The 27,907-nt window shown below is 33.3% G+C and overlaps 1 protein-coding gene across 1 annotated transcript in view; it reads left to right on the top strand.

Moving 5' to 3' along the window:
• Window positions 1–27,263, top strand: part of LOC105322294 (uncharacterized) — a 31,792-nt gene extending 4,529 nt beyond the window's left edge. Inside the window, exons 3-7 of the mRNA XM_066072045.1 lie at window positions 1,894–2,122; window positions 3,161–3,280; window positions 20,480–20,612; window positions 23,707–23,843; window positions 24,528–27,263. Of these exons, the coding sequence (XP_065928117.1) occupies window positions 1,894–2,122; window positions 3,161–3,280; window positions 20,480–20,612; window positions 23,707–23,843; window positions 24,528–24,580 (672 nt within the window). The 3' untranslated portion in view covers window positions 24,581–27,263. The remainder of the gene's footprint in view (window positions 1–1,893; window positions 2,123–3,160; window positions 3,281–20,479; window positions 20,613–23,706; window positions 23,844–24,527) is intronic.
• Window positions 27,264–27,907: the final 644 nt, after the last annotated feature.

Here is a 27,907-nt window from a genome sequence, read left to right as displayed (position 1 = left end):
AGATAAGCCACTGTCATGGAACTGAACCAATAACCATTCTATTGTCTATACTGGTACTGTAAAGTAAATAAATAAGTAAATTTAAGAAATTTGCCGGCGTTGCAGAGTTAGTTGGTGGTTATTAAGAATTTTGAGTTATCTGATATTGAATTTAATGTAGCAACTTGGATGATCATGATTAATCGAATGATGCCAGAGAGAGAGAGAGAGAGAGAGAGAGAGAGAGAGAGAGAGAGAGAGAGAGAGAGATAAGCTTTTAAAGTAAGAAATACATTGAACATTTGGATTGGCAGTCTCGCCCGTTGATTATATTTATGTACTTCAATTCTCTTCCATCGCATTCTGTTGCATACCAAAATATAAAATTCAATAGCTTTAGTGTTGGGGTTTTCTTCCCCTTTTTTTGAAAAGGGGGGGGGGGGGGGTCAGGGCAGGGTAGCAATACAGCACAGGATCTCCGAGAAATAAATCAGACACAGTAATATTTGCATTTCTAAATACCTTGGACTCGTTTCACAAATAAAATACCAGGAAAGAAGATGTTGGATAAGATAGCGCAAGTGCTTATTCGGTTTAGTCGTGAAATACAATTTCGAATTTATTTTTACCCAATTAAATCTATTCAAATATATTATAATAGCTTTCCGAAAAGCATACCTGATTAAACAAAATTATTCAATGGAAGCATGCGTGGATCGATGAGGCTATCTTTTAAAAAATGAATATGATTTTCGCTGCTGATCATAAACTCATAAACGAAACGTTTATTATCTAAAACGAAACAGTCTTTTTCTTTAATCTAGTGCATATTCATCACTTGAAATGAGATAATTTCATGTTATTTTAGGAATGCACATGCGTGTATTATTCAAGTAAGCTTGAAAGCGGAAGATAAAACAATTAAATTTTAAATTATTTTTTTTTTATATTAAGAAATATTAAGGAAATACTAAAGGATACTCAAGCACGTTTTATCTTCATTCAAAAAAATATTGACAGGCAATTTAAAAAAAGGGGGGGGGGATTCTCAAAATCATGAAGGAAAATCGTAATCCGTGGCGAGGGGGCGGGAGTGGTAACTTCAATTGAATTCAATTAAAATCCCTTATTATCGGTGTCATATATATTACATTCTCCGACAAAAGTGGACGCCTATTTTGTGGAATTCACTATGGGTTTTGAATTAAGATATAGATGAACTGTTTCATATAGGTTATTGTTCGACTGCATATCGAAATGGGGAATGGAATAAAAGAATTCATTTTATAATATTACATATTATTACATATTACTTGATATAACAAGTATAATTGTAATTGATTTAACGTTTATTACTTAAGTATTGTCAACATCACAACTTGAATATGTCCGCTATTGTTACTAACCTTGTCAGGAGAGAATCTTGATCTGAATATAAGATATTTACATCCCATATTTTAAACCGAATTAACGCGGTAAATATGGAATATCAAGTTTTTTTTAATTGTACTTCATATGGCTGACCTCATTTTCGTTCTCAAATGTATCTTTATTTAATGTACCTTACATACCATATGTACTGTGGTTTGAGCAAATAAATGAACCGGAACTTGAGGGGTCCTTGGCACTTGTTCACCTAGGACACAGAATATAGCTCACTTGTAATTAAAATCTACTACATAATTCTCAACCTACACTCGGTTCCTTCTCAGCCAATACCTATTTTCTAAATATTTTTCAAAATGTTTGAAAAGTCCATGTAGATGTTGATCAGTTATTTTACTGTGTTAAATATTATTAAACGATAAGGAATATTGAGACTAGGTACAAGAGTGTGTTAATTTTACGAATGAACAAATATTTGTAGATAAAAAGAAAATTAGATTTTAATTTACTTTTTTAAAAACTTTTCAGAGAACGGTAGCTCTCAGTAACTCATGTGAAGTAACACGGTCAACAGTACAGGTTGTTGACGGCTGTCCAGACAGTGAGGAAAAATGGAAGGAGAGAGCTACAATTAAAGACTGTGCGGCGAATGCCAGCCAATGTGCTGAACCTGAGAGACTTGTTTACCATTGTGTCATCAGCCCATATGTCAATCAGACACTGGAAGTTTGTGCATATGCACAGAATATTGTATTGGGTAAAGTGTTATTTTCATGTGTTTCATTACATTGTAACGTTTTGTTGATAATTGCATCCCTGTCCCACCTCCAGCGAATCAGAAATTTAAAAAAAGGGGAAAAAATGTATACAAAAAAATTATGATATGCATTTTTTTAGTGATTCGGAGAATTGGTTAATTTTCTGAAATCCACCTTTAACAAAGATTAATGGTTGTGAATATCATTATACCGAACTCTTCGTTAGCCTTTGTGCCATGTTACTGTTGAAAACTTGTCTATTTGACCTTTCCTGATCAATTATCCGCAAAAACTCCCGAATAAAGGTATATTTGTCAACGTTCTTATTTATATAGCGCTTTCTTTTTAAAGTAAACAATTCACGTGATCTATTTTCGTAAGAATTGTTTGTTAATATTAAATTTTCGTATTTAATCAAATCCTCTGACAGGTCCTCTGGCATCATATGAGCACATGACCTACCTACAGTACCGTTCAGACCCAACCTAACGGAAAGTAAACCCCAACTAAACCCTGGGTTTGCTCTGGGTTTACTCCGGGTTTACTAGAGTGGACCCAGAGTAAACCCAAAGTAAACCCAGAGTGGACACAGATAGAAAGCCCAGCCAGAAGTATACCCCTGAAAACAGACGCTAACTGTGTACAATGTATTCGGAATATACAAGGGGCAGGAATAACAGGCAGTGGGGTGCTAAGATAAAAGACGAGCCTGCTTCACACTTCAGTGCGTACAGTTGACCTCAAAAGCAATAATTATTTCCAAGTAAATCCAAAGTAAGCCCCGAGTAAACCCAAAGTAAACCCCGAGTGGACTCAAATTTTCAAAAAAGTAAACCCAAAGTAAACCCCAAAAGTAAATCCGGGGTTAAGTCGGGGTTTACTCTGGTGTTAGGTTGGGTCTGATCGGTACTGTATGTCACATTTCAGTAAACTTTCTATTTCTTCAGTAATGTGTTTTAGATATGCATCTCCCACAGGGTTATATTTTTATATGAGGTAATGTTCTTCTTGTTTAATTATTTCCTTTATTTACATAGGTCATTGCACAAGCTACAGTTTCAGCGGGAATTCGATTTTGCAGAACTTAAGGACAAACTGTTCTGCATTTAAAGAGAAACCCTGTCCGATTTTTTATCGGTCAGATAAGGCCTACAATTGTAAGTTTTGTTCCTGCTCATACACTCTACTTGTCTAATTAATAAGAATTAATATTTAAGCATTTAATGCTTATTTTTGGATGTCATCGGTCCAATGACACACCAAGTGATGCAGACAAATTGAATACTGCGCGTTAGCTCGGTATGATAACTTGTCTGCACCGCTTGGTGTGTCATAGTACCGACGGCATTTTCATACTGATGTCTATTTGTATGAAATATTGTGTACTGCTATAACGCCATTATTTGCGCTCTTCGCCAGAGATATAAAACATACATGGGACAGCCTATAAACATGTTATTTAGTTAGCTTCCGCGACAAAAAATATAGTGCCAGAAACTTTGTGGAGAAAAATCTTTTATATTAAGGAGTAAATAAATAATAATGATTGTTTCTCAAAGTACATATCAAATCGGTTAAGTAAGATTAAAAGTTTCATTTAATCTTACAAATTTAAAATAAATATACTCAAAACACGTGAAGACGTTTCTATCTGTGCTCATGGCGCATGAATTATCAAAGTGTATTCATAGAAAATTGAACGTCGCAGATTTCTGGATCCAATGCAAAAATCCGGGGAAAAATACATTGAATGTAAATATCACAAATTGAACATTTTACGTTTAACAGCATTTAGCACTTCAAGGTATTACATGTTCATGTAATTCGTTTCAGAGCAATACATGTACATGTATTTGCCGTTAAAACTGTGCAAACACTTTTTATATATGTTGATCTTCTGATGGCAAAAGAACTATATCATCAATGGTCGACAATGAAACCGATACAACAAAACCGTTTGGATAATTTATACGATAGAGCAGTTGGTTAATTTAAAACAGTGCGACATTTAAGTCCGGACATGACAAGGTCCGGGCTTTTAGCTACCATTTCTGTTGGACATAGCTTACTTTTGTTTATATATCTTGGTGGGACATTTTACTTTGATCCTATCATGTCAGCATGAATGTACACATTGCTCTAGTTTTCTTATAATTGTCTCTCAAATATCAAAATCCCATGGGATTTTGGTGGGATTTTTCATCCCATCTCAAACCCCACCAAAATCCCATGGGAGAAAAAGTACTGTGGGATAAATTGTCCCATGTGGGAGAAAAAATCCCATAATTGTTAAAAAATGGGATTAATTCTCCCATATAGGACAAAAAATCCCACAAAATAAAGAAAATGGGATATATCCCATGATTTTTCACATAGGATAAATGTTCCCATATATCACAGATATTTTTCTCATGATTTCTCATAATAAATTATTTCTTTTGTTATTTCACCTTAATTTGCACATAACATTAAACTCTGTCTCATAGTAATTGATTGGATCAACAACTGTACAAACATTTCATGTTTTCATCTGATATTAATCTTTTAAAGACATGTGAGAATGTATTGTGTTGATTTTCTAAAATACTGTAGGTGCATGTTTGCTATAAAATGCAGATTCTAATCCTCAATTAATAGTTATTATTTGGTTCTTCATTTTTAATCCATCTTATTAGACTTTCTTGTTATCTATCCCTTAGGAACTTATAATTTCATTACATATTATATAGCTCTTTCTGGTAATTACCATAGGCGCGTCCCACCTAAAATCAGTGTATAAAAAATCCATCCCGAAAAGAGATGAATATTTGGCACAATAATGTATAGATGGTGAGTGTCTAACAGGTGCAGTTCTTTACCTCAGCAGATAAGAATGACCTTTGTTGCTGTGCAGTAGGCCTATACTAATGCAACGCTTAAAAAATACCTTATGCAGATTGTAAGCAACCAAATGTTTACCCAATGATGACGTTTTTTTCATATCTAATGCTCATAAACTTCATGTAGTCATTTCTCAACTCTGATCAGACTGATGTTCCCAGTGATGTTCCTAGTTTCCATCTTGGAGTGTAATAATTATGTTGAATTACGAACCCGATTGTTAAATACCCCCCCCCCCCCCCCCTTTAAAAGAATTCGGAATACTAAGACAATCTCATATCATGTTTCATGAAGTCAGGTGCACAGAACAAGAACCACATCACCACATCGTCAATAACGGCGATTGTCTACGCCGCATTGTTACCCATTAAACGGATTTTTTTAAATAAAAGAGAGTAAAATATAACATTTGGGGAAAAAAATGTTTTATATTGACTTCAAAATCATGCTAAAATAACTGTATCAAGTTTTGTAGTTTAATTAAGTCATTATAGTGAGACTGTTTGGTTTTTTTTTTTTCAATGTGATTGTTGTTGTTTTGATACATGTAAGAAGGTAAGAAGATTTCAAATTGTCGCTAAGTTTAAAAAATTTCACAAACGCTATTTCTATAGGTTGGTTGCATCGAGCTCAGCTTGAGCGAGTTTCTTTACTTGTGTATATTACCTGCATACGTGTAAGTAACAGTAGATCAAATAAGTGTATTTTAAAAATACATGCACATACATAGTACTAAGGACCAAAGGTGGCAATGTTGCAAACATCAACCTGTAAATTGCCAGCTAGACTGTCACCTTGATTAATATTCTTACCCCTCGGTGGTTCGTATTGTATATACATGTAATTATATCCTCGCGATCGGATGTTTAAGACTTGTTACCTGTAATTAAATCCGCGATGTACGGTTCTAGGATAACACAAAAGTGAAATTTTTGTTTAAAATTCAATTTACTGGTTACAATATTATTTCCCTATAAAAGAAATTATATATGAATTTAATCATTTACCAAATGTTTCATTTTTTGAAATCTCTCTCTCTCTCTCTCTCTCTCTCTCATTATTTGCTTGCTTAAGTACTGTTTTAAAGTATACCAGGGACAAACGGTATCTATACTACCTACCTACATGTATAGTGCGGTCAATTTTTGATATAATGGAGATCTATGTGTAAAAACATCCTGAAAATTTTACTGCGGTCGCAGAAGTACTTTTCGAGATATTTGGGGAAAACCCGATTTCACACCTTCAGAACGATTTTTAATCAAGCCGATTTGGCGCAGGATGAACTGTGGCGTCACGGGGTCAACTACTATAATATTAGAAACAAGAATATCGCATGATAACTGTTTGTTTTCTTGCATTGCTTTTTCGATATATGAACATTTTTTTTAAAATGTCCTTATCAACACTGAATGACTTAATATACTGTTGTTTGAGTTTAAACCCATATTTTATTGAACAAAAATGCCGAAGTCGGAAACTTGTTAACGTTTGCTTAATGAATTTAGTCAAATATGTGACACGTTTTGCATCACATGTGTATTCTATGTAGCAAATTGACAATCAATCAAGGCACTGTTGTTATAAGAAACCTATTTTTAAAACATTTTTCGGATGTTTTTTCATGACATTAATAATGATATTGATAAATTTATATGTTTTGTAAAAGGTGACGTGGGGGTCTATTCCTCGTATGAGACATAAAATTCAGGCACGAAGCATCGGTCGGGGGGGGGGGGGGGGGGGGGGGGGGGCTTGCATTTACCATGTTTACATATAAAAAATTTAATTATCATGGAGCCTCCCCCCTACTTTTTGGGGGAGTATGTTAGTACTAATTAAGGAAATTAAGAGTGAAATTGAAGTTACAGATATATACCACGCCAGCTCCCGCCCTCCCCCACGGATAAGGATATAGAAGATTTTCAATGTTCCCTTTATTTTTTATTTTTTTTTTGTTTGCTTGTCAAGATTTTTTGGATGGGTCTGAGATGTAATTTCAAGCAGGTAGCATCGTTTTTGAATTGGGGGGGGGGGGGGGGGGGGGTAAAAAACTATGCTACCTGCCCGAAATTACATCAATATTGCCCGATTATTCATTTTAATATTGATTTCGGACTTATAGCAATCAAAATAGCATGCACATTTTAACAAACAATCGAGGGATTATTAACGGATCAAGGCGAAAGTCCAAGATGGCCGCATGATGAAGTGTGTCTCGTAACTTCTTTGAAAATACGATAATGGAATTTTATTTTACACTTATTTACATCCTTTGTCAAGATATGTTAAAGTTTCTTTCAGTTTTAATAATGATTCAGTGTCAGTATAACAATTTAAATAAGCTATTTGGAGTTAAATTGCTGACTATAGCGCTCGAAAGAAAGGTGTTCTTTATTGGACAAGAAATTAAGACCAGGGACGTAATTACTTCCGAAATTATTACTTCATTATTACTTGATTGCATTTTTTAAACAAGGTTTAAATTGCTGAATTGTGAGTTTTGTCATTTTTTAAAAGATAAGTAACAATTAAGGCATATTTTGAACATTAGTTTCTTTTTGATAGTCTCATGCATGATTCTTTGACCACTGATTGACGGACTATACCCGTGTATTAGCTAATGAATGCTTATTTTACACAGTCTAATTTGATTTCTGTTTAAGCTGTTAATAATTGAGTAGCTAATTATACACAAATCAATTAACTAGTCTAGAGGTGTGAAACCTCCTCTTTGTTCACCAGACTCGTGTACCATGTGTATACATACCCCAGACACACATGTGTCTGGAGCCGTCTCGGGTCAATCGTGTGTGAAGGGAGATTATGTAATCAAAAATTAACTGATTAATGAACATCAATCTGTCCATGCAAGCATTTAAGATATCGTAATCATCGGTAAAAAAAGGCGACGAGAATAGCCAAAATCCTTTAAAAAGAAACTTGATTGTAACAAAATAATTACGGATACAAATTTCTAAAGCTACAATACTTTAAATAACTAGATACGTCAAAACATCAGAGCTATATCAATTTTTTAAATTTTTGACTGCAAAATTGAATTTATTTTGTAATGCTTTTTAAGGTAATTCCCTTCCTGTTGATCTCGTAACCTCTCTTCCGCATGTTGAATAAGCAAATTAATAAAATAATGTTAAATATGTCGCCTTAATTATAGTTATATTATGTAAGTACATGTACAACAAATAACTTTCTATAATATCAAACTGCTAGCATTCATGCCATAAATACTCCATTTCATAGAGCTTTATTTGTGATGCTGAATTAGTAAATATATTATTCACCATTTGTTTATCTGTATATATTTTGTATTCATGTCGTTATATGTATGTCGAGAAGGTCATTGTGTACACAGCCCACAAGTCAGTGTTTTTTTCTGGATTTTTGTTTTCTCTCAAGTTGCTTAGCTTGTGATTAATTTTGCTCTCAATTATAAACTTGTATTAGTTATGAATAAATTTTGGAGAAAAATCAGTGCTGCGAGCATGATTTGATCCCACGCTAGTACAATAGTGCTACTTACATCGACCTCCGCGCAGCCACTGCGCCACTTCGCGCTTTAATTGTACGTGTGGTTTTTTTTTAATATAAGGTAAGGCTATCTTTTTAAAAAGGAAATAAACTGAAAATCAAAAAAAGTAAAGCTAATTTTTTCTTCGGAATAATATATTCTTAAAAATATAGAGTATTTCACCCCTTGTTATGGTTCTTTATTCAAAATTTGTATAATTACTTTTTGATGTTTTATAGTACTACCAGGGACATTTATGTATATCACCGCCTGACATGGAATGCACCGATCCAGCTTGTTTTCCTTGGGGGGGGGGGTTGGGTTCGGAGTAACATTTTAGTTTGCCAGGGGGTCAGAGGCATATTTTCGATATTTCTTTATGTAAATTTAAATTTTCAAGGGGGTCCGTCCGGTCAATGATACGCGTTTTGTCACTGCCGGTTTGATACTCAGCTTAGCATTAGCTTTGAAATTCGTTATCATTTATATGTTCTAATTAGAAACCAATGATATTTTTTTCATTATAGCCGAAGCACTTGTTCATTCTTGAAAATGATTCTCAAAAGCATGTATGTGTTGCATTTAACTTGGATTTACAGGAAATAATTTAATTGAATGATCAGCCCAAATTTGTGGCATCCCGTTTAATACATGTTAAGAAGCCCGATAATTAACAGTGTTTTAAAACTTACACACACTTGTATTGATTGGCAAAATGTGAATATAATAATCTTCGTTTCGGGATGGCATTGTAACGGGCTTAGCAAAACCAGGGACGTTGGTGTCTCACTGGCAAGACAACTACCATTTACTTAAAATGATATATGTCGCATTGATCCACGTAAATATCTTATGCCAAAAGCTATCTGATTCAATAATTCATTAATATTGATAGTAACGATTAAAAGTTGGTGAATAATGTTTACATTCACATAATAAAAACCGTGTTTGATTTCGTAGAGACGGAAGACCTTAATGATAAGTGTTCGGTAAAAATTTCTCGCTTCTGAACTTCCAAAAAAAAAAATAATAAGAACGCAGAACCTTAAAAATGGATGAAAAACAATCCAAAATTAATATAAAGATTCACAATTCACTCCTTGTATGTGCCAAATTTCCATTTTATCATGCAACTTGATAAACTGGTTCACAGCCAATTTCCAAAACTAGGAAGTGGAGTGAAGACTAACGAGGGGAATAATTTTGCTATCATGAGCAGTAAGTACATGTGTATGTTCTTAATTATTTTCTTCATCCAATTTTAGCCTCGAGCGAGTTCACCTGTGTCACGTGTTTCTGTTCAATCTGGTATCTGCTCGCACGTGTCTTACACGTGTATATCTCCATTCTTTGTAGAACAATAGGGTGCTAATTAATATACACAGACTGACACCTGTAGATACTGCCATGTGAATTGGTAGATGCTTTAGGACAATAGGATAGTAATTAGGTATACACAGAATGTGTCTCCTTGGTCAGTTGACTTATCTATGAGGAATTCATAATGAACACAACAAAGACTTTTAATGCTACATGTACACAGCTGGCACATGTAAATTAAAGCTTATTTGTAATTGACATCAACACAATATTTAAAAGTTATTAAAATTATATTATAAATGAAATGAATGTGCAAGTAATAAAATGTTGAAAGAGCAGATTATCATATATAGTCAATATAATACAAATCATTGCATTCACAAAACTAGATGCATTGATCTATATTGATAACGTTTAAATACAGTTTTGTTACTACACTTGTATTGTTTTCATTTTAAGGAAATATTTATAAGTAATATGAACAGATCCATATTTCAATTTTGTCATTAGTACAATTGGCAACATTTTAAAAAACATTATATAGTCTGGCATCATGTCTATTATAGACTGTGCACTGTTGCATTCTCTCATTGGGGGGGGGGGGGCTTTTTTCAGGAACCGTTTCTGTCGTTATAGTCAAATTATTTTACTACTCCTATTACAAAGTAAACTAATATGTCAACTTATATTCTTCCAAAAATATTATGCATGTGTATAAAATTATCAGTTATTAATGTCAAACACCTGCCCATTGGACCTATGATCAGTCACTGTTAACACTAAGTTATGATTTTATGCATGGGCAAGAACTTAATTTGTCTTAATTAAAATGCAGAATGAATAAAATTTGCAGCTTGTCTTGGAAAATTACAAATGAGAGTTTGAATTTAGAAACTAGAGAAATTAGAGAGATTATTTGGAAAAAAAACAATTTGATATAGTTTTCTCTGAGATTGTAAACTAAGTTCATTTTAGAAGAAATTGGAATGTGTCCTCTACATGTATTTCGTCTACAGAGTTTTCATGTGCACTCAGTCTAGACAAGTTCACCCTGAAATTGTGCAGTCTCTATTTTCAGGGGTAGTATACCCCACACCGAAACTGTGCCATTGTTGATCTAGCTAACAATATGTTTAGGAAATTGTTCATTGAGATGTTATTTTCTAGGCAAAAATTTTCCTTTGATAGTTTGTATGTTCTTAATTTAGGAGTATTTAATATGGATATCCATTTGCCATCTTAATTAGTTCATGTTCTAAAGGCTGTTTGCTAATAAAATGAGTTAATATATACATGAAGTACATGGGGGCATATTTTCATAGGTTGCCAGCTAGTATATCTACATCTAGAATAGACATTGTGCTTTTATGAATAGTCCTTGTCACACTACTACATGTACATTTTAATACGTGTATTGTCAAACAACAATTTATGTACATGATATACCATATGACTGCCCAGAAGACAACTTCAGTAAATAATGAGTAACATAAATACAAGGCTTTTAGTTACTAAAACATCTTGTCAATGAATAGAAGAAGTCGATCAGAAATAATTAAGTACTACATGTAGGTAACTGCAAGTTAAAAATCAGAATTAATCCTTTAAAACCTATGGCCAAAAATTTTCAGAGAGAGAGAGAAAGAGAACATACCCGGTATATATAATCATGTTCCTAATTAACTTTGAAACAAACCGAAATCATTCATTAGGAGAGAGAGAGAGAGAGAGAGAGAGAGAGAGAGAGAGTTGTTGAACATTAGAGTTCACTGGTTAAAAATACATGTACCTGGTATGTATTCAGAGCTTTATTTAAGCTCATTGAGCATTGTTGAGTAGAGTATTAGGAAAAATTTAATATGTAACATAACTATTGAATAAACATTTAAGTGTTTGTATAGTATAACCTCACAATATCCATAAAAGTACCACTGAGACCAACATCATACAACTGCATAATAAATAAATGTTATTTAAGAAACTAATGGGTTCTAGCCTCTGATCCGCCATTCAGTAAATATTTTAAAACAATCTTGACTAATAAATGTCAATCATATAATAATGATTCCAATATAAGTCAGATGAGCAAATCTAATATTTGTATAATCTGTATGAGCTATAATTTTTGAGAACCTTAAATTTATCACAATGATGGGACCCAGTTCATTTAACAGGCATGGGGCAATGACTTTTTTCATAAAGGAAAAGCATGGGACAAAAACTTCCTTAGTATTAATTAAGTACCCGTGGGATGAACACTTTTTTAAAAATAAGTTACAATTCCCAACTCAAGAGGAACAATTAATATCTTTAAACATATTTTATTTTTTAAAAAAAAATAATAAATTAGGAGGGAGTTACTCCCATTATTATCCAAAACTGTCTGACTTGCTCTCTTTAATTTACACTAAAATTCAATGAAAAGATGAAATTAGAAAGCTTATGCAATTTTGAGAAAAAATATGCATCATATTGCCAATTCCATTGAGGTTTAAGAAAAATATAGCCATTTAAGTGAACCTACCATTTCCCCACTCCTCTATTTAACACAGATTCATGGGGCTCTCCTTTAGCAAAACATATTAACTTAATCTTTTGGACATCAATTGTTGTTCAACCTCCTTGAATAAGAAACCTTATTCAGTACTGCATACATCTACATAATATTACCATGATAAAAGCATCAAATCACTTAGAAATACTCTTACATGTATTACACTCCCCGTATTTTGATTGTCAGAAAAAGCATTTATAGTTTGAAATATTTTACCTAATATTATGAAACTTGTGGCAATTTTCTTGGGTCATTTCTTACACATATTTGAAATAATCATCACTGATGCTAAGAAATTGCTCTTTTTTGGTAAATTGGATGATTTGTAGCATTTTTATTCACAACTAGACATGCCATCCTGCATGTGTTTTTTTTTTGTTTCCATGAAAATGGAAGTTAACAATCATATTTAGTGAATATCTTATCTATTCTGGTTTCTAGTCTCCTTTTGATAAACAGTAGGACCTGCAAGTATGATATGCCTACCTTTAATTTAAATAAAATTAAAACACACCAGGGTAGCTGGAGATGGATATATATATAAGAATTTCATGAAAAATGTTCAATTTTTACATGTATTTCTACATATTTGACGCATATATATATATACAATAAAAGGGTAAAAATATGTTGATTCTTGTTCGTTTCAATAGTAGTACCGTAATTATAGTAGCTAGATGTTATTTGAAGGTGAAGTGTACCTTTACATATCATACATGTATACGTAATGAAAGAAGGGAGATGATTTTTTAACTAATGTAAAAACATCTTAAATATCACTTTTGCACAGGATACATACACTTGGGGTTTTAAGGTTGATACTATAATAACTACATTTGTTTACATGTAATTACATTTGTACTACATTTGAAAGAATTTTAAACATATTCTTAAAAAAAAAATGGGTTTATAATTTGTCAGGTTTCTTAATGTTATTTCATAAAACCAGAGAGCAACTTCACTGCAGATTTATAAATTTAATGATTAAATTGATAAAAACTGTTTTAAAAGTATTAATTTATTTTTATCTCAGTAATTAACTTAAGCCTATAAATTGTCATCAGAATAGGAAATTCCAACTTTCTGGGTAGGCCAAATTTTACTCAAGTGGTGGCCATTCTACACATGTAACCGAAGAGGGAGTATTAATAAACTCTCCTTCTGTATGTATATAAAAATAATTGTTTACATTGTACCTGTTGTAATTAAGTCTCCCAAAAGAAGTTTGGAGACATTGTTTTTGAAAGCGTTTTCTTCTTTTTCTTCTTTCTTGCCTCTGAACTTGTCCATCGCTTTTCTCAGAGATGGCTGCATGAACAGAGTTGTACACAACTCTAGATCTAGAATATGATAGGCCTGCATACCCTGTTTTAAATTTTAAATTTATTATTTTTAAATTGGGGTTGGGCAACCATAGTTTTGGGGGTCAAATAGGGGTGGGGTCTAACACTGAATCCGTAGGGAAAAATTATACACTATATTGTAAATGGTTATCACTTGAGAACCGTTAAAGATATTGACATGGATTTTTCAAATGCTAAATATATTGAGTGTTAATTATGGTCAATACATGGTACATTATAGATATGATCTCTGGGGACTATATATATTCCCCAACCCCGAGGTTTGGGAAATTACTTAATATTTAAAAAACCGTGACTCCTCACCCCTAAACCATATAAATTCTTGTTCCTTGTGTAATGGGGCATCATATGGTACATTGTATATAGGTTATGGCCATATGGGGGTGGTTCCGTCTACCCCTGAAACAGGAAGTGCCCTAATTAAAATATCTCATTAAATTCCCATGAGATCCCCAACCCCAAACTACTTATATATATTTTTGTTCTTTGTGATAATGGGCATTAAATGGTATGTAGGTTATGGGCCCTGGGGGTTGTCCTGACCCCCATTGAACAGGAAGTGTCCAAATATCTCGAAAACGGTTGAGATCCCCACCCCTAAACCAAATAAATTCTTGTTCCTTGTGTCAAGGAACATCAAATAGTATATAGGTCATGGGCCCCAAGGGTGGTTATGACCCCCCCCCCCCCCCTTTTGAACAGGAAGTGCCCAAATATCTTGAAAACAGTTGAGATCCCTGCCCATAAATCATATATATTCTTCTTCCTTGGGTCATGCCGGTTCACCTGATGTACAGTATCAAATCAAATCATATCAATCAATCAAAATTTAAAACAAAAATGAGTCTCCTTGCAGCAGTGAAAAGTAAGAGTTTATAGGTTTACATAAACAGAAATATTTTCATTAATATTCAATAGAATTGGTAATTTTTGGTATTTATTTTCTCAGAATTTGTTAAATCTTATTGTTATAAGCTCTATTAAGTCATTTCAAGAAGAATATGTTATTGTTGGTACATATAATTTAGCATGTGTAATTCATAAGATGGATATAATGACATTATGTAATAAATTGATACATTGGTTGTTTGAATATTGCTTTTACTAGACTATATGATCAGACAATTGAATCATAAGTGTTTAGTTAACCCCAACATACAATCAATCAAGATGATATATTTAGAGGACTTTTTATCCTCTGGGATAAAATATCCCAACATGGTCATTCATTGGATTTTAAATCCTATCATAGCCTTTTATAGGATTAATTATCCTATCAACACCAAAGATGGGAGAAAAAATCCCACGGGAGTTTATATCCCACAAAGATTTTTTTCTCCCATGGGATTTTGGTGGGGTTTGAGATGGGATGAAAAATCCCACCAAAATCCCATGGGATTTTGATATTTGAGAGACAATTATAAGGAAACTAGAGCAATGTGTACATTCATGCTGACATGATAGGATCAAAGTAAAATGTCCCACCAAGATATATAAACAAAAGTAAGCTATGTCCAACGGAAATGGTAGCTAAAAGCCCGGACCTTGTCATGTCCGGACTTAAATGTCGCACTGTTTTAATAAAATCATTACTCATTAACGTTTACATGTAGCATTATTCATCTTTTATGATCATTATGTAAGCATACGATAATTTTTTTTTTGCACAGCATTGATTAATTTTATTTCGTTCATTATACTTACCAGTCGTTATATACATAGGGATATCTTTCCCGCATAAACGTTCGTAACTCGCGGGCAAGCGTTTTAACGAATAAGATTCAAGCGCTTTAAAGACTGAGATCACCTCTCAGACGCTTGCCCAAATCAGTTCATCTTTCGGCGTGCAACAAGAACGTTCGTTTTTAGTATCTCTCTCTCTCTATCGGATATTTTTTTTCTCTCTCTCTTCTATGTAAGATATAACTGAGTTAGGCATACATGGAAGAGTCAGAGATACCCGAAGAATTAAACTCGGGTTCTGAATGCCAAAATAGCGAACCCATAATGGTGTCTCGGACGAGAGGTGCACGAGCTTCCAAGAAAAGTTCGGCCAAAAAATAAGCAACAGACAAAAGGTTTGAGGCTTTAGAAAATAAATTTAATGACAAATTAGACACAGTGATGAATTTCATTAGAGAAAGTATACAGACTTTATCTAACAACGTGTTTACAAATGCCGATGAGTCTAATGAGGCTCACGACGATTCAGTGCCTATGTGTCGGGATACCGGTGGTGTAGCCACGCGGAGACCTGTACTCAGGCAAACAAATAACGACGATTCCGAGGGAATGCGTCCTATTATTCCATTAGAGAGCGACGTCCGTATTGAAAGGACAGTTAGTGTTCCTACTTTGGACGATCAGATATCTCTCGCCCCAAGTAATAGAGAAGTACGAGAATTATTGGGAGATGACGAAGTGTCTCTCTCTGACGATTTTGAAAGAAATATTCTGTTAGAGTCTGATCAGAATCAGATGAGAATAGACTCTAATAAAAATTGTTTTCAGAATTCGCTGAATAAGAATACAGATTCTAATCAAACTAAAACTTCTCTGAATGACATTTTTGGAAATATTTCTTCTACAGAGGAAGAAAAAGTAGGTCTTTGTTTAGACAAGGCACAAGAAGAAATCTTGATGAAGTCATGTAGATCATCTGATCCAGAGAAGTGAACAGCTTACAGAGATGAATACAGACAGTGTTTTCCTGTACACAAAGATTCTTCAGATTTTCTTCAAGTACCAAGCTTGGGTGATATTTTAGAACCAATGCTTCGGAATAAGGCATGGAAGCAAGGCTAATAAAGGTTGGGGTAAACATAGAAATTTAGTTACACAACCTTTAAAGAGCATTGAAACTTTAGCTTATCAAGGACAGATAGCTGCCCGTATGGGTATCATTGCCATAGCATATATGCAACAAGCTCTTGGAACTTTGTTAAAATCTATATCTAGTCAAGACGTTGATACAGTACAGTCAATCAAAGATATTTTCTCCATGTCCACAAAAGCTGTAGATCAGATGGGCAGAACTGGAGCTCTTCATCATTTGATAAGAAGGAAAGCAGCAGCTCAAGACACTGGTTTAGTCACTTTAAAAGACATCCATAGTAAAATTATAAGTCTGCCGCTGACAAATGATGGTGTTTTTGGTAAGAAGTTAGAAGAAAAGCTCAAAGAACGAAAAGAACAGAAAGACTCTTATCAAAGATTTAATTCCAGAATGGAATAAAAGAAATCAAAAGAGGAAATTTCCAGAAACTACAAATGAAAATTCAGGAACTTTCAAGAGACCAAAAACATCAGTTGTCCACAATAGAGGACAAGCATTTCAAAGATCTAATTTCAGTCGACGATCTTATGATTACAAACAAAGGGATGACAATTCTAGAGCCACTTCAGCGGCCACATCTGTTGACAGAATTAATTCCTTTCGAATCCCAAAGAAGACAAGTAAATGACTTGAATCTAGAACAGGTAAACATACTAGCAATGTTTCCCGAGATACCCGTTGGAGGTCGTCTAAAATTTTTCAGGGAAATTTGAAATCAAATTACTCAGGACGAATGGGTCTTGTCAGTAATCAAAGAAGGGTACAAACTAAAATTTCTCCAAAAACCTAGTATGTTTATGGGGGGTGAAAAAACTCCAATTGCAACTGCACAAATAGATGTTTTGTTAAAAGAGGTAGAAGAATTATTAAGCATAAATGCAATAGAAATTGTACCACAACAAGAGAAGCTGTCAGGTTTTTACAGTACATTTTTCCTTGTACCAAAGAAATGCGGAAAAATGAGACCCATTATAAATTTGAGACCTCTCAACCGGTATCTCAAGAAACAACATTTCAAAATGGACACTTTGAACAAAGTTTTGAATGTAGTGAAACCAATGGATTGGGAAATATCAATCGATCTAACAGATGCTTATATACACATACCAATATTTCTAAAACACCGAAATTGTTTAAGGTTTTGTGTACAAAATCAGTGTTACCAATGGAAAACGCTATGTTTTGGTCCAACATCGGCACCAAGAGTGTTCACCAAAATAGTATCAGTAGTAGCTGCTTATCTGAGAACACGCAATATTCGCCTAGTAGTGTATTTGGACGATTGGTTGGTAGTAAACCAATGCAAAGAAAATTTAATTCAAGATCGAGAGATATGCTTGAATCTTCTGGTTTCACTAGGTTTCATAATCTCTAACTGCATCTCTAACAGGGTATGGGGGTCATCTCAACAATCAGATAGTTCAAGGATCATGGGACAGTTGTCACCAGAAATGGCATATCAACTGTCTAGAGATGGAAGCAGTATTTTTGACTTTGAAACACTTTCAAAGACAAATTCAAAACAAAACAGTGTTGATCAGATGCGACAACACAACAGTAGTTCAGTACATAAACAAACAAGGGGGAACGAAATCTCCTCGTCTTTGTTACCAAACTTGGGATCTTTGGAATTGGGCAAAAAGTCAAAATATCAAATTGAAGGCTGTACATATAGCTGGGAAGTTGAATGTTTTAGCAGATCATTTGAGCAGAGTCAAGATCAGACAAACAGAATGGATGTTGAACAAAGAATTAGTTCAGACAATTTTTCAAATTTCGGGACATCCATTGATAGACATGTTTGCATGAGTTCACAATCGTCAAACTCAAATATTTTGTACATGGTATCCTCAAAATCAAGCCTATGCACTAGATGCTCTGATAATTCCTTGGGAAGGGGTGTTTCTCTATGCATATCCCCCAATATGTTTGATCCCCAAAGTTCTTCAACATATCAGACAATTCAATTGTCAGGTAATTCTGATAGCTCCATTCAGGCCAAGAAGGCCTTGGTACACAGAACTACTTCAACTTTTAGTAGCTGTGCCATTGAAACTTCCAAATTGCCCACAGTTACTTCAACAACCAAACACAAAAATTTTCCATCCAAATGTAGAAGTACTACAGTTAACTGCATGGCTTCTATCGACAGAGGCTTCAAAGAAAAGGGTTTTTCTAAAGACACTAGAACCTTACTTGCAGCAAGTTGGAGATCAGGCACCCAGAAAGATTATACTTGCAAATTCAAACAATTTAACAGCTGGTGTAGTGCAAGGAAAATTGATCCCTATTCAGCATCTCTAGTACAAGTAGCTTGTTTTTTGACAGATCTTTATGCTAAAGGTCTTCAGTATAGAACCATTGTAGGGTATAGATCAATGTTGTCATCAGTTTTACCACCAGTGGGGAAAATTTCAGTAGGTCAACATCCATATATCATTAGACTCTTGAAAGGGGTGTTTAACTCTAGACCACCTAAAGTTAACTTAGTTCCTGAGTGGGATTTGCCTAAAGTTCTACAAGTGTTACAAAGTGCACCTTCTGAACCTATTGCTAAGGCATCTTTGAAACATTTGACTTTCAAAACAATTTTTTTGATAGCAATTACTACTTTCAGGAGATGCAATGATCTACAAGCTCTCAAACTTGGAGAAGAATGGGTCAATGTTCAGAAAAAGGGAGTAACTTTCATTAGACAAGGTCTGGCAAAACAAGATAGACCTTATCATTATGGAACTAAGATATTTGTTCCTGCGTTTCCAGAAAATAAATTATTGTATCCAAAGAGGTGCCTTTATTTATATTTGAAAAAAAAACTGAGGTTTTTAGAGAAAAACTTAAAGACAGCAACAAGTTATTTTTGAGTTTACTTGAACCACATCGACCAGTATCTTCACAGACTATATCAAAATGGATTGTTCAGACTATTCATATGGCTTATGAAAATCAGAAAAAATCAAATGTTAAAGGACATAGTACAAGAGCCTTAGGACCTTCACGGGCTTTATTTGATGGTGCTTCAGTTAAATCAATTATAGAAGCAGCAGATTGGAGTAAAGAATATACTTTTTGTAAAATTTATTTGAGGGATGTAGATGACTGTGTTCCAGTTCTAAGATGTGCTGTAAATAAGTGAAACAAACGTAGTACATGTATTGTATTTTGTTCTGTGTAAATAGAAACAATGTGTTTAAAGGAGGAGATCATCTCCGGCGAGTTGCATAAAGACATATTTCTTCGTGATTGTGTATATAGTGTATATATGAAGACTACTAGATGGTATTGGGAGAAATATCGGAATTTCTTTAAAGTTTTGAGGTAAGAAAATTTTTCTTTTCCTCCATTTAGTTAGATTGCTTTAGAATCTAATTTATCCATATGTATATAACGACTGGTAAGTATAACGAACGAAATAAAATTGGAAAATTTGTATTCAAGTCTCAATTTTATGAGTGAGTTATACTTACCAGTCAACTTTCCCACCTCCCACCCAAAAGAAAATTTTTTAAGGGATGAAGGTGTTTTATCATGTAGGTTGGGAACGTTTTGTTGCCCGCCTATATGAACTGATTTGGGCAAGCGTCTGAGAGGTGATCTCAGTCTTTAAAGCGCTTGATTCTTATTCTTTAAAACGCTTGCCCGCGAGTTACGAACGTTTATACGGGAAAGATATCCCTATGTATATAACGATTGGTAAGTATAACTCACTCATAAAATTGAAACTTGAATACAAATTTTCCAATTTTTACTTTAATAAAATAGTAAGTTCCCAAGATAATATTGATGTCGACTTGTTTATCGACAAAATTATCTGCAAACGAATCAAAGAGTCTTCTCTACGTTTTAGTACTAATTGTTTTACTATTCCAGACCCAGAGTGTTATGAATTGACAAAGAAATCAACAACAGTCGCTTACATTCCAAAGACTATGAGTAATCTGGACACAACTATTGTTCCTACAATTCTATCATCAAACGGATCATCTAACACACATGAAGACAAGTGCGTTTACTTAATACACTTTAACTTTGTAAAATGTTTGTAATAGTAAAGAAGAATTCCAACAAAACTTACACATATATTGAAAGATTAAAAAGTATAAATTTATATATTGAATATCCTTTTATCTTATCAAAATTCGTCAGTTTTCTGCTGTTTCTGGTGTCGCTTTTGTTAACTTTTAACATTTTTATGATCTTTTCCAAAATCACTGGCCATATTTCGACCAAATTTGGCACCAATCATTATTGGGTGGTAGGAACCACAAGTTTTAATGAAGGGCCACCCCTATTTAGGGTGAAACTTTGTAGAAGCTTCCTCGGATACTGAAGCTTCAAATTCGGGGTACAATGGGAGTGGGTTCATTAATAGCAATCGTTAAAGAATTATTCTTAAAGACAAATTTACCGGAAAAGCTGGTACTTGAGAAATCAACATCAGGTAGAGTACATTCAAGTTGATTCATATATTGATCTCTTGGGAATTTGCTGTATGCACCATTTTTAAAATGACTTGTTTTTTTTCTTTTTGGGGGGGGGGGGGGGGGGGTGTTACATGGCAGTTTACGTGGGAATAGAGAAACAGTTCTAAAATTTTACTTCTCCAAAACCAATTGGCAAGTCAAAATGAGCTTGTTTGAAAGCATCACCAGGTACTGTTGATCAAACTAAGTTTGTTCACTTCATTATTCCTATAAGTAGAATCGGGCTACAAGAGGAGGGGATGGATGGTGAATTTTTTTTATTGGAAAAAGAAAACATTTAAAGAAAATTAATAACTTATTCTCGAAAACTAAAACAAAAAAGGGAGCTCATTGTTTATTTTAAGAATCTGTGAAGAAATATTTGGAATTTTTTTTAGACAAAATATACTCTACTAAGTGGTTAAGATATTTAAATGTTTTATGATAATTTATGATTATAGTTGCTCTGGTGAGCGTTGTGGCGAGTAGTTTTTGTGCACTTTTACACATAAACGAGTTATTTAAGCTTGATACATGTACTTGTTCATTACATTTAAAAAATTTATATTGGTAGATATTTAAATTTTCAACTGTTTTTGCCTGTGACAACATTACGAATCAATTTTAAACCCTAAAACCCAAAACTTCATGAGACATGAGTGATCATTCCTTGAATATTATGAGGTGATAATTTCGGTCGGGGCGTGGTCATCATCACATCATAATACTCAATATTATTAAATATTCCTTATTCCTTAAATATAACGAAGCAAATCATTACTCTACTCCCATATATAATTGTTAAAAACTAAAGCATAGTTATGATGTCCATGAAGCCCTCCACCAAAATTGTGAAATTCATGGCCCCTGGGTCAGGGGTTCAGGCTCTAGTGAGGGGCCAATATGGCCATATAGTAAAAATGTATTAAATCTTAGAAAATCTTCTTCTCTACTCCCATATATATTTGTTAAAAACTAAAGCATGATTATGATGTCCATGAAGCCCTCTACCTAAATTGTGAAATTCATGACCCCTGGATCAGGGTTCAGGCTCTAGGGTGGGGCCAACATGGCCATATAGTAAAATGTAGTAAATCTTCAAAAAAATCTTCTTCTCTACTCCCACACATGTGGGAAAAAACTGAATACATGGTTATGATGTCCACTAACTCCTCTATCTAAATTGTGAAATTCATTACCCCTGGGTCAGGGATTCAGGACATTGGGGAGGCGGGGGGCAATATGGCAATATAGTGTCAATGCACATAATGTTTAAAAATTTTCTTCTCTATTCTCACACATCTGTATAAAAAAAATGACTTATAATTATGTTTACCAGGAAGTCCTCTACTGAAATTTTAATTTTCATGTTCCCTGGTGTATGGGTTTTGACACACCTGAAAGGAAAACTGAATTTATGATTTTGTAGACCAGGTCTTTCGTTTTTTCGTCAAAGTTATATGTTTCACAGTTCTTTTTGAAAGATTTAAGGCAAGGAGGTGGTCGTCATTACAAATTTATAATTTTTCTACTCCAGTATGAAACCTAATTAATTAGATGCATAGATGAAACTCCTCGGCAAGTTTGTGTATGGGTTTAATGCTACTCAGGTGACCGTTAAGGCCATTTTGCCTCTTGTTATTTATAGCCGTGTATTTAAAACTGACAAACTACATTGTAGAGGGGGCGTTTCAAAGGGAAAATTTGGGATTTTTTTATACTATTGAATGAACATCGTATGAACCCAGAGGTATTTATAAATATAGAACAAAAGAAACTGTGCGGCAAAAATATCTTGGGCCAGACTATAGTAGTAGACGTAGTAGAGCAGCAAAGTAGATCGTAAATCCTTGGCTGAATGTGTTTGTTTTGGGGTTCTTTTTTCATCGTTCGATAAAAATGTTTGCTAGACACTTTGTTATTTCCCTAGCTTTAACATAACATTAATAGGTATGTCGTTAATTTTTTTGTATGAATCAAAATTAAGACTGTTGTGCACTATGAACTTCTTCCAAGTCTTCTCTGACTTCACGATTAGTTGAAACACTTACTTTAATAATCAGAATCAGAATCCCTTTAGGATTTTCTGATATTTCACGCAAAGTCATGTAGAAATGTAAAAATGCATGATGTTACCTAACCAAAATGTATTATAATAGCAACTCACCAGTATGTTAATTGCCAGAATGATGCCAAAGCTATTACAGGGTCAGCTACGGAAGAAGTTTTATCTATGTATAATTATGATGTCAGGCACGTATCATCGGGGTGGGACTACCCTCCCCTCTCCCCATGCACACAAACTTACGCACTTTTTCTCACAGGAAATATTGTTCTTAAATTTATCTATATCAAAAACGGGGGGAATGTACAAAAATGAATTGAAAAGAAGGAATCGAAGATGTTGGTGTACACCACGGATTAGCTATAGGATTTTCATGATATTTGGAAGATAACTTTTGTTTGTTTGTTTGTTTTTTATAAAGTGCTTCTTTCAAAAACGATGTTACGTGCCTTAATTTATTAACAGTTAATGTAACAGTAACAGTTAATGAACACAACTCCATAATTCAAAATATTCCAATGCCTTAAATGTTTAATGCTGTTCTTTCATCGAAATATTGTTTGTTTTAGGCCTGTAAAAGAAGACATGGTGACGATAACAATTACGTGTTTTGTTTTGGTGACACTAGCTATAATACTTTTAAGCGTTTTGATTTATTTACGGAGGAAGAAGAGAAAGACATTTTGTAAAAAACACTTTCGGAAAGGTAATTCTTATTTAAAGCTGCATTGTCCGAGTTTTCAGTATCAGATGATTTTTATACAAACCAATTATCTAAGAAAGTTATGGACTTTCGCGCTTATTTTCACCAGCAGGATCAATCTTTTTTAAAAATTTAAAATATTCAAAGTAGACAAATCTTTATTGACACACATAGAACAAACCAAACTGCATCATGGGAACGTTTATAAAAAGATTTATTCAACCCGCATGTTATGTTACGATTGTTAACAAAGCAATCTTAAAAATTATTAGTGAACAAAATGTCTACAGGGTTATTTTTGTTTTAATTTCTTGCCAAATCATTATGCTTTTTATTTAAAGCGATATTAAAGTCGTAATACAATCCCAGCCGCCTCCGGGCGAATTTTGATTTGAGCCGAAACAACGCGGTTCCCTTTTGTGTCGTTTGTCTTTTTAACAAATTCTGTAGATCATTTTTTCATTGAAATATGGCTTAATTTACCGGGAATACTGCTGCAATATCTTTTATTATGCACATACATGTACTTAGCATCAATATCTCTTAAGAGCGTTCAGAAAAGGTTATATAAAATTGGACCAAGCAGCTTTAAATGTGACCGGTTCATTTACAATCTTTACCCAATTGTATTTTTTATTCACACAATATGAATATGATACTATATAAGATGTTTTCTTTTTGTTGAAGGCTCAAAAAAATCGAATGAAGCAAGGGCGGAAGAAATGAATCTGTATTTATAAATGAAAACAAATGAAACACATCATGAGGTACAAATACCTTCAATACCTTGAGCTGGACATAGAAAATAGAATATTGGTATTGATGCCCTTAACTTTCCTGTGGTTTTGATAACGTATATGGGTATACTGACTCTTTTTCTTTTTCTTTTTAATTTTTTTTCCACATCAGTCGTTATGAAAACATTCACGGGATTGAGTTAGGCAATACGCCATTTTTAAGATGAATGGATGTCCACGTAGAGGTAAATGAATGATTTAGTGAATCTCCGCTATCTAATAATATTTAGAGACATTTTTGACTGAGTTGCATATGTTTGATATTACCTCGGCTTTGAAGGAAAGGAGTTATACTGTTTAACCCTAGTCTTGTTTGTTTGTCTGTCACAAATCTTCGTTCCCATTGTCACGTGATAAAATCTTCTGTAAAGCCCTTTGGGCTCCTCAGAAGATTTTATCACGTACCAACCAAGTTCATATTCCGGTGATTTTTTAACATTGTTGTTTATTACTTATGTTCACGTTTGAAAAAAGGCAAATCTTTCAAACTATTAAGATAACCTTGTTTTAAATGTTCAATATTAAACGCGATAAGCTTTTGCGGTAACCATTGTGTAGCCATGAAAAAGTTCACACAGAATTCGTACAAAAATACCCGTTTGCAAATCTAAATATAACACACTCTTTGTTAAGTACATGTATGCCGTATAGAGTTATTCATTTTTGTACCAATCCGCTAAATTATTTACCGATAAATGAAGACCGTTTCTTTTTCGCGAAAATTATGGAACAGATGTTCGTCAAAGTATTCTTAGCAACTATTCATCATTGGCGGTTATTGTAACACTCTTTGTTCAGGCAGGCTATGTGGTGGTATTCATCTTTTTAAAAAATTCGATGATAATACCCTTTTTAATGTCGAAAAAGGTTATTTTGTGTATTCACATCAAAGTGGGGGTATCATAATGGGCATTGGCTCATATGTATGTAACCGAGCAGAAAGAAGGCAAATGGTGATTTCAGTCGATTTATTAAGTAGATAAATAAAGCATTGACCTATAAACAAAGAAATAATACATTAGACATAAAATAGAGTTTTACATGTACATTTAATATGTTTAGTTTCTGAAATCTTTGACAATAAGCTACCGTTACTCCAGTATTCATTTATAATATAAAAACATGTTTTGTAACAATTTAACATTTGAACTTACAAACAAGTTTAGAAATTACTATGACCAGTTTAACTGCAAAAATACGCTAAAGTATAAACTTTGCAATTAAAATAAAATGCCCAAATCACTAACATTGTAGTAAAGAAATATATAAGTAAATATAATATTAACATACCACAAGATGCAGCAGATATACGCTGGATTGACTGACGATGTTGAAAATGAAATACTGCCTAATTTTACTTACTTTAAACGGTTACTTATATCAAATAGAGAATTAAATTTATTGGATAATGAAAATAAGAAAGACCAATGAAATTAGAGAACCAATGAAAAACGAAAGACTTTACTCAGCCAACTCAATCCAGTTGCGCAGTGTAACTGGCGGTAATTTAAAATTTAAGACTATGTTTAACAAAACCGGATGATAAGTAGATAAAACGAATAAATAAATATAGAAATATGTTTGATACTATCACATGTATATTGTTTTTTCTGTGTTCAATTAATCACGTGATCTTTTTATAATCAAATCGCAAATAAAATTGACATGTGGTATGTGCAATACTGTCAATAACTTTACATGTATATGTTCACCTCGAAGTCTTATAATCTGGTTTATTAAAAATGAACGCGTATACATGTACAATTTCGTTCAATATAATGGTTACTATTACGTATTTACATGTAATATTTCTCTATCAAATGTTTGATGATCTTTTATTTTAAAATTGTTTTTTTACAACACATCCTGTGTTCAATTTTTAACTGGTGAAAATGGCGGGCGGGCGGCTGCCAAAGGGTACCCTCACTGTATAACTCCTCCTATAGTTTTCAAGATAGGAAGTAGTTCTTTTGCAGATCAATCGTACATATATCAGAGGTGTGCATATTGCTAGGATTTTGATTTCTTATAATTTATGACAAAAATACGGTACTAACTTTTGGCAAAATATTGCATATGGGTACATGTACTTTATTTCACTGGATACAGTAGGTAGTGTTTATCAATTCAGTTTGACATGGATTATGGATACAGTGCACTTAAAAGTAAACCCGGTTTGCTGTCACATTGACAGCTTTTCACTTGTTATAAAGTGCGTTGCTGCATTTTATTCATCATATTTATGTCATAATCCTGAACTCATACGAATAAATTATTAAAGATTATAATGAAAGGACACCTAATAGACAATATTGATTATTAATTGGAATGAAATAACTATGAAAGTTCATTATTAACGTCTTTATTATTATCATTATCACTTAAGAGGACAAATATTCATTTCATTCAAATACAATTTTTTCACTGTTGATTGATTTTGATTTAAAATGTAATGTATTGGTAGCGTTTTTGTATGATTCAAATAAATATGGAGCAATCACTAGTAGTATGTATTTTCAAAATCTAATTTTTCTTTCATTCCCGATGTGCATTCTAGTATTTTTAGGACAACGTTTAATGTGTCTATGTAGTGTGTCTTTATATATTGTGAACATAAATTGCTGCAATAAATGTAACAGTTGTTTTCCATGTTTTGCTTTTAGTTGTATGCATTCATGAGACATGCAATCTTCCTTCCATTTACACACTTTGTTAATTGATACTCAACATCAAAGGTGTAAGGGATGTGTTTACTTATTGAATGATTAAATTCAATTTGTTTTAGTAATGAAAACATATTTGTTTTAATAACTAGTATTAGAAAAACAATTTAGTCAAAATCGTTTTGAAAAAATATTTTTCTCCTATAACTGAACCTGACCCGAAGTATCAATAAGGAACAAAATGTGGATTAGTAATGTTAATTAAACATCTTTATTACGCAACATGTAACTTATCGGAGTCCAACTTTATATCTGACAAAAGAGTGACACGTCTTTTAGAAATTATATAAATAATCAACCAAACATGAAAATTATCATTATCGTAACGGCCATCTCGGACTAATCGAATTGAATATTAAAATGCATAAATGATTTTTTGAAACAACTTTTTACAATAGCAAAATATTCCATTCCGAGTGAAGTTCAAATACTGGAGTTTTCCTGTTGTATTAATAACCGTATATCGTACAATGTACCTTATAGACGTACTTATATTGATTGGTACAATAAATGATAGGGTTCAACATCTGGCCACAATATAAAAATA

The sequence above is a fragment of the Magallana gigas genome, chromosome 9, assembly GCF_963853765.1.
Source record: "Magallana gigas chromosome 9, xbMagGiga1.1, whole genome shotgun sequence".
NCBI lineage: Eukaryota > Metazoa > Mollusca > Bivalvia > Ostreida > Ostreidae > Magallana > Magallana gigas.
The sequence above is the reverse complement of the archived record's forward strand: the minus strand, read 5'-3'. Positions and strand labels throughout refer to the sequence as shown.